General features: G+C 41.8%; 1 protein-coding gene across 1 annotated transcript; it reads left to right on the forward strand.

Annotated features, from left to right (window-relative positions):
- The first annotated feature begins 487 nt into the window (after window positions 1–487).
- Window positions 488–8,019, forward strand: LOC112181773 (disease resistance protein RUN1-like). Its single transcript, XM_040514621.1, has 8 exons — window positions 488–1,094; window positions 1,373–2,109; window positions 4,430–4,803; window positions 4,897–5,199; window positions 5,327–6,190; window positions 6,277–6,901; window positions 7,138–7,347; window positions 7,669–8,019. The coding sequence occupies exons 1-8, from the start codon at window positions 616–618 to the stop codon at window positions 7,875–7,877; spliced, it is 3,801 nt and encodes a 1,266-aa protein (XP_040370555.1). The 5' UTR covers window positions 488–615; the 3' UTR covers window positions 7,878–8,019.
- The last annotated feature ends 510 nt before the right edge of the window (window positions 8,020–8,529 follow it).

Raw genomic sequence — 8,529 nt, forward strand, 5'->3', positions numbered from 1 at the left:
GACTTCGGACCCTTTATTTTACTCCTTTTCAGATTTGGGAGAGTTTTGTATAAATTTATTTTTGTCTTTTTTTTTTATATAAATAAAATTTAGAGGGATGAGCAATAAATTTTCAAATATGTTGAGTCACTTCACATTTCATATTTTAATTGTAGGTAGGCGCTTGACTCCTAAATTAAAATGACTGTTATAGAAGAACTAATATAGCAAAACTCTCCGTTTTATATATAAATAAAAAAATAAAAAGATAAAGCAGAAGTTCCTAAACATTACAGGAGAGCCATCATTTCTAAAGCATCTTTTTGACCAGCCCAAAAGCATTACTCAGGCTATTCAAAAGAGGACAGAGAATTGAATGTCCCAACAACGATAGCTGTTCTGTCTTTTTCTTAAAGAGTCAACTACTAGCATTGTCTTAAAAGGTGGGAATGTAGAAGACCATCATCTTTTTCTGGTTAAATCAATTTAAGATCATGTACCTTAGGATTCTTATATAGCTTATCACCGGCCATTATTTGCCTTTCAAACAAGACGATTTTCCATTTGCTAGTCTATAGCTATATTTTCATTATTCGGTCATATATACATTCCTGAGTTGCTTGTTTGTTGATCAATATGGCTTCTCCTAATGATGGATATTGTAGGTATCATGTGTTCTTGAGTTTCAGAGGCGAAGACACGCGTAAGACTTTCACTGACCACCTCTACACAGCCTTTGTCGACCAAGGCTTTCGCACTTTCCGAGATGACGATGAACTCGAGAGAGGGGAGGATATCAACCCGGGACTTGAGAAAGCCATTCAACGGTCAAGAAGTTCTGTTATTGTCTTCTCGAAAGATTACGCATCTTCAAGATGGTGCCTTAATGAGCTTTTGATGATCCTTGAGCGCAAGAGGACCTCCTCCGATTATGTTGTTTTACCTGTTTTCTACAACGTGGATCCATCCCAAGTGAGGAAACAGACTGGCAGTTTTGCGGAGGCATTTGCCAGACATCAAGAAAATGAACCGTCGAACAAGGTGAAAGAATGGAGGGCTGCACTTACAAAAGTTGCAGATCTAGGAGGGAAGGTCTTGAAGAACCAAGATGATGGGTAAGTATTTATTTTCATGCTCCATTGTTTTGCATAAGTTTTCTGGAAATTTACATTTTCCGCAAAACGTTTGTTCTCGATCTTCAGACAAATTTTTTTTGGTAAGTTAACTTGTATCTCAATAGATTAAGGGGTAAGAGCAAATATGCACAAAAAGAAAAACAAACTGGGTGGAACTTTCTCATGCATGTTCCTTGAAACTTCATAATTTTTTTTTTTTTTTCTAACTAAGTCATGGCTTATTTAACTTGATTTATTTGTATACCCTGATTTTCTAGGTACGAGTCAAAGTTTATAAAAGGTGTTGTTAAAGAGATGGGAAACAAGCTTAGTCGTACACCATTGAGTGTTGGCTTCAACCTGATTGGAATCCATTCTCGAGCTAACAAAATTAATCTATGGATACAAGATGGATCAACTGATGTTGGTATCCTTGTAATTTTTGGGATGTCAGGAATAGGGAAGACAACAATCGCAAAATATGTCTATAATTTGAACTTCAGAGAATTTGAAGGAAGCAGTTTCATTGAAAATATTAGAGAAACTTCAGAACAAACCAATGGCCTAGTTCAACTACAAAAACAGCTCCTTTCTGATATTTTAAATGGAAGAGAAGTGAAAGTACATAATGCTAGCCAGGGAAAAATTAAGATTGAGGATGCCATAAGCTGTAAAAGAGTTCTTCTTGTTCTCGATGACGTGGATCATATCGACCAATTTGATGCGTTACTTACAATGCGAGAGCGATTTTATCCGGGAAGTAAAATTGTCATAACAACTAGGCGAGCAAGGCTGTTAATGGCACGGGGAGTTACTATGGTGCATTCTGTTCGAGCTTTGAAATACAATGAATCATTGAAGCTCTTCAGTTGGCATGCTTTTCGACAAGATCATCCAATTGAAGGTTACGAGAAACATACTGAAAAGTTTGTACGCCATGGCGCAGGGCTTCCATTAGCTCTTCAAGTTTTAGGTTCTTCTCTATTTGGGGAAAGTATAGTGTTAATGTCTAAAAGTCTAGCGGTAGTTGGACCTTAGTTAACGCTGATCCGGCGGGCGGATCGATACCTTTGTTGTGAGTGGTTCCCGTTACCTGTCAAATAAAATACAATGGGCGTCAGAGGGAGACCGCGCCGGGCGGTCTTCAACTCTCCGATGCCTAAGTTAGTCAATGTATTTATGTTGACAAAGTAACAGTAGGTAAGTATTGAATGCGTCATAAATGAGGAGAGAGGAGAGAACCTTTTATAGGTGAGGAAGAGGATGATCTTCTCTTTGTTTTCGATGTGGGACTGATGTGCTTCAGTTCCCAGTTTCAGTAGCTTCTGATGCCATCTTGACACGGCGCGTGGCGGCGCGTCGGCGGTGCTTTGGGGTTGATCCGGGGCTCAGGCGGTAACCCGGCTAACTGTCTTTACGCCAGTCACTCATATGGTGGGCGTTGGTACCCCTGGTGGTACCATGAGCGTGGCTCATTATAGCTAATTATGCTTGCAAATGGACATGTATGTACAAGTCCCCCAAATCCCCAGTCAAGGAGGGCAATCTTGGTTGGGGAGTTGATCGGCGGTTTGAAGCGTTTCTCCCGCTAGACTTTGCAGAAGCATAATTAGCGTCAGTGCGTTGTCAACCATGGATTTACTGAGCAAACGCTTTGTGCCCTTTCGGGTGGGCCCCTGCTAGGCCCCCCAGGGAGTCCCCCACTCCCCGGCTAAGATGGACCTCCGGATGGTCGTTGTTATTGTTTGTTGAGGGGGAGCTGCACGGAGCAGCGCTGCACGGAGCAGAGGGTGTTGGGTTGCGAGCCCAATCTTAGCACCCAGGTGACGGGGGTCAACGTACCTGATCAGGGCTGTCGTAGACTGTTGACTAGTCCCCGTGTCCCGTAGGGACATTCTGACCGTAACCCCGCGTGGCGGCGTTGTCAGAGAGGCGTGGCCTCGGGATCCGCCGCTGGCGGAAGTCCCCCCGCTAGATGTAGCAGGAAGCAGCGTCAAGTAGACGTGCTTGGTGGTATTTTATTGAGCGGTGTTGCGCTGAATAAAGTACGCAGCTTGTCAGATGAGAAAGGGGGTCAGCTAGCGGTGCGCTGTGTAGCGGAGGACGCCCCGTTTACCAAATGAGGAGAGAAGCTCCGCTGGCGGGGTTTCGCTCAGCGGAGACTCCGTCACTTGGAAGATGCAAGTGAGGATCCGCTGGCGGGGTTTCGCTCAGCGGAGACTCCGTCACTTGGGAGATGCAAGTGAGGATCCGCTGGCGAGGTTTCGCTCAGCGGAGACTCCGTCACTTGGAAGATGACAAGTGAGGATCCGCTGGCGGGGTTTCGCTCAGCGGAGACTCCGTCACTTGGGAGATGCAAGTGAGGATCCGCTGGCGGGGTTTCGCTCAGCGGAGACTCCGTCACTTGGAAGATGCAAGTGAGGATCCGCTGGCGGGGTTTCGCTCAGCGGAGACTCCGTCACTTGGGAGATGCAAGTGAGGATCCGCTGGCGGGGTTTCGCTCAGCGGAGACTCCGTCACTTGGGAGATGCAAGTGAGGATCCGCTGGCGGGGTTTCGCTCAGCGGAGACTCCGTCACTTGGAAGATGACAAGTGAGGATCCGCTGGCGGGGTTTCGCTCAGCGGAGACTCCGTCACTTGGGAGATGCAAGTGAGGATCCGCTGGCGGGGTTTCGCTCAGCGGATACTTGCCATGGTTGGGGGTTTACTTGTCAGGTGGTGACTTCCCTTGGAAGCTAAAGAATGATGACGGTTGACACGTGGCTAACTCTCAGAGGGTTAGCGTCTGGAGGCTTGTCTCCCACAGACGGCGCCAATGTTAATGTCTAAAAGTCTAGCGGTAGCTGGACCTTAGTTAACGCTGATCCGGCGGGCGGATCGATACCTTTGTTGTGAGTGGTTCCCGTTACCTGTCAAATAAAATACAATGGGCGTCAGAGGGAGACCGCGCCGGGCGGTCTTCAACTCTCCGATGCCTAAGTTAGTCAATGTATTTATGTTGACAAAGTAACAGTAGGTAAGTATTGAATGCGTCATAAATGAGGAGAGAGGAGAGAACCTTTTATAGGTGAGGAAGAGGATGATCTTCTCTTTGTTTTCGATGTGGGACTGATGTGCTTCAGTTCCCAGTTTCAGTAGCTTCTGATGCCATCTTGACACGGCGCGTGGCGGCGCGTCGGCGGTGCTTTGGGGTTGATCCGGGGCTCAGGCGGTAACCCGGCTAACTGTCTTTACGCCAGTCACTCATATGGTGGGCGTTGGTACCCCTGGTGGTACCATGAGCGTGGCTCATTATAGCTAATTATGCTTGCAAATGGACATGTATGTACATATAGTTGTATGGGAAAGTGCATTGAAGAAACTAGAAGCTATTCCCAATAGTGAAATCATGAATAAACTCAAAATGAGTTATGATGTACTCGATAAACATGATCAGGAAGTGTTCCTCCACATTGCTTGTTGCTTCATTGGAAATGACAAGGATTACACTGTTGGAATACTAGATGGATGTAATTTGTACACTACTGTTGCCATTACGAATCTCATTGATAGATGCCTAGTAACAATTGGCCCCACGAACAAGGTGGTGATGCATGACATGATTCGTGATATGGGAAGAGAAATTGTTCGCCTAGAAGCAGAGGAGCCTCGGAAACGTAGTAGATTATGGCATTACAAGGACTCCTTCAAAGTACTGAGAGAAAAGAATGTAAGAAACAACCACTCTGATATAATCATGTTATATGTGTATTTCTTTTTGCGAAACTTATATCCCCCATTGGTTCTCTCGTTTTTTGTTTAGGGTACAAAAACTATTGAAAGTCTTGAATTAAACATGCAAAGGCATCTTGAAGTCACTAACTCAAGATATCCCAACGAGATTGTCTTGGAAACCAATGCATTTGCAACGATGCACAAACTAAAACTACTCCGGTTAAGTCGTGTAAATCTCACTGGAAGCTTTGAAAAATTTCCGACTGGATTGAGATTGTTGTGTTGGATTGCATTTCCTTTGGATTCTATACCGGTTGATTTTCATTTGGAGAACCTGGTTGTTCTTGAAATGCAGTACAGCAGCTTGAGACAAATATTGAGTGGAACAAAGGTTTGCTACTCTTTTCTTTGGCCTTTTTCCCTTTTATTTTCATCATCTCAAATAATTATTAGGGAATTGTACTTCTACGAGAATTTCATTGTCACTTCTTAAGTTTTTCTTATTGTCTCCTTTACAGTGTTTTCCATCCTTGAAGACGCTTGATCTCAGCCATTCCCATACCCTTATTGCTACCCTTGACTTTTCTCTTTGTCCCAATTTAGAGAAACTCATGCTTATAGATTGTAAAGGCTTGATTGATGTCCATGAGTCCATTGGAATTCTAGACAGACTTGTTTACTTGAACATGAAAGATTGCAAAACTCTTAGCATGCTTCCAAAGAATATTGGTAAGCTAAAGCTACTTGACACACTTATTGTATCTGGTTGTTCAAATCTTAGCAACTCTTCAATAGAGATGATTAGGAGCATGGAGTCTCTGAAAGTGCTTGAACTAGATAGAATTCCAATAAGTCAATTATTCACTCTCTGTGGGAAGGTCAAGTCGGGGAGTTATTTACCAGGCTCTTTACTATCATTAAGTCTGAGTGGGTGCAATCTTTCTGATGATGCTTTTCCTGTGGATTTCACTAGCCTTTTCTCTCTGAGAAGTTTAAATCTAAGTGATAATCCAATAACTGGCCTACCCAATTGCGTCAAGGGTCTGACAAGTCTAGATGAACTCTCCTTTTACAACTGTTTGAGCCTCGAATCCCTTGTAGAGCTACCAAAAGTAGGTTTCAAGTTGAATGTATCCGGTTGCGAAGCATTGGTAAGAATAACATATCAGTCAAAATCCTGTGCCCAATTTCCACGCCTGGGTGGTAAGAACTACAGCCTAGTTGAGTGGGAATATGAATATAAGTTAGAACCCATTGGAAAAGTTGACGTAGAATTGCTCAAACTTTTGGGCTTGAGCAACTTGGACTTTGAATGCAGGCCAACCATTCGGTTGTGCGCAAAATATACTGGTTACGACATAATTCATCATGGTGGAATACAGGTGCGTTGCTTTCCTTCTCTTTCTCATTTCTCATGAAATAAGAAAAAGTTGACTAATTAGTTTTATAATTTCCATATATGACACAGGGACTGCATGAGTATGGTTGTACAAATTCTTACTTCCGAGGAAATGCAAGAAAGATAGACATGTTTAGTACATTTCTTCCCGGGAATGAGGTTCCAGGCCAATTCAGCCATAGAACTAAAGGCTCTTCCTCAATATCATTAACTGTGCCTTTGCCTTCAGCTCATGATCTGAGAATCCGAGGCTTTAACATCTTCATTGTCTATGCAATTTCAGACAATGACGATGAAAGATATTCTTCATTTACTGACCAGGGTTCAATAACTATCAAAGTCATAAATGAGAGCGACGACAGCAACTGGCATTATGAGCCAATATATCACGGTATTCCGGGTAAGGGAGAAGACATGATATGGTTAACCCATTGGAATATGGAGAATCAAGTAAAAGGTAGGGATCAAGTGGCTGTTTCACTCTCGGTAAAACATGCAAGGTTTCGGTATCAGGTAAAGGAGTGGGGGATCCAGGTTGTACAGGAGAAGCAAGAAGGTAAGATGTGTACCGACCACTACACCACAAATCCCATTTGTTTTCCATGTGCCACTGGTGGAGATTTGTTAACATCTGATGAGCCGTTGAGGGGAACATACTTGCTGTCCTATGAACCTGATTCAACGGTAGATAAAGGTGTGTTGTTTATCAGGCGCGCATTTGAACTACTCCAAATATTTTAAGACAACAAATTAAACTGCCATTAACTTGCATCACAATTTTAATTTTTTTTTGTTCATTTAAGTTGTTGAAAGTTGCTTCATATAGTAACTAGACACATCTAGATGGATAGATGGATTCACTTTCACTAAAATGTTTTACCTCTAAATTTAAGGTGGGGTATCATTTCTTCTTGTTTTTGTGTTCTTTAGATAAAAAAGGAGATGATGAAGAAGAGGCAGTGGGTGATCCTATTCCTGCATCAGCAATGGGGGATGGCAGCAACAACAGCGATCGGGGTCTCAGAAAGTGGAAGGTGCTCATCATTGCCGCTATCATCCTTGCTGCTGCCATCAGCGCTGCTCATCATTTTGAGGACTCTGCTCTAGACACAAATCTAGCTGAAACTGTCACTAATGCAGGTGTGTTAGACAACAAAGCTTTGATTTTACTCCAACTATTTTAATTTCTAATAGAAAATAAAAAGCAACAACAATGCCAGCCTATAGATTAGCAGCACAAGTTTTGAGCAAACAACTGATGATATTAGAACTAAGAATATATAGCAATTGACCCGTGAGTCAAACTCAGGACATTCCATTTACAAATACATATGTCGTTAGACCAAATGATACTGGGCGACAAGTTATTTCTTCATCTAAACTAATGGAATTGCCTCATGAAACATGTATATCCATGTTGATTCACTACATGTCATTTTCTGTTATCTATACGTTTTCTAGACAATGAAGAAGAACAACGGGATGAAGATGACAAGCTTGCAACAGCGACCAATACTGACGGCAGTAACAACCGTGCGCGGGATCCCAGAAAGTGGAAGGTGCTCATCATTGCTGCTGTCATGTTAATTCTCTGTTTATCTGTTCGCTGGTTCTTCTTTTTCTCCGCCAGAGACAGATACATGGAGTCCAATATTTTGGTTCCTACATGAATTTATTTTCTCTTCCTTCGTTCTCTCTCCGTATGAAATATGTACATTGTAAGAATTAATGTGGACTTAAAATGTTCATTATGGACTACAACAACTTAGCTGGCTTATTTGTAGAAAAAGTAGTTCGACAATGCTTGAATTATTCAACTCCATCACCTTTTTACTCTATATATATAATAAGTACTGAATATGATATCAACATCCTAGATGTACATGAATAGTTTGACAAATGCCTATATTAATTAGGACTAAGAATCCATTATTCGGTAGTGTACTTGTTTTAATTGTGTGTTCAGTGGCTGTCTAAATAAATTCAATTGCTCATTTAGATATACTTTGTATTTTACTAAAGTTTGTGAAGTAAATTACAGTAACTTTGAATAACTATATATGAGAGCTTTGTGTAGGTTTTGCATATAATAACCAAAAACAATGTTTTTGCATCTTTGTTAAACAATATTTATAGTTTTGGTCGTGGGGCTGGAAATTTCATATTTACCAAATTGTTAAAGGAGGAGAACAATGTGTAGATAACTTAGCTGATGATTTTTAGTAAATTTTTGTTATAAAGGTGTCATGTTGAAGTTGGAAATTTGTCAGATTAAGAGTATTAGAAAGAAGTTAATTTTTCATTCACTTACCAAAATCATTC

Source organism: Rosa chinensis, chromosome 1 (assembly GCF_002994745.2).
Source record: "Rosa chinensis cultivar Old Blush chromosome 1, RchiOBHm-V2, whole genome shotgun sequence".
NCBI lineage: Eukaryota > Viridiplantae > Streptophyta > Magnoliopsida > Rosales > Rosaceae > Rosa > Rosa chinensis.

Excerpts from the sequence above, each read along its gene's own strand:
- LOC112181773 (XM_040514621.1), top strand. The coding sequence starts at position 616 with ATGGCTTCTCCTAATGATGGATATTGTAGGTATCATGTGTTCTTGAGT. Across the intron at positions 1,095-1,372 it reads TTGAAGAACCAAGATGATGG|GTACGAGTCAAAGTTTATAA; the intron begins GTAAGTATTTAT and ends CTGATTTTCTAG. Across the intron at positions 2,110-4,429 it reads TATAGTGTTAATGTCTAAAA|TTGTATGGGAAAGTGCATTG; the intron begins GTCTAGCGGTAG and ends ATGTACATATAG.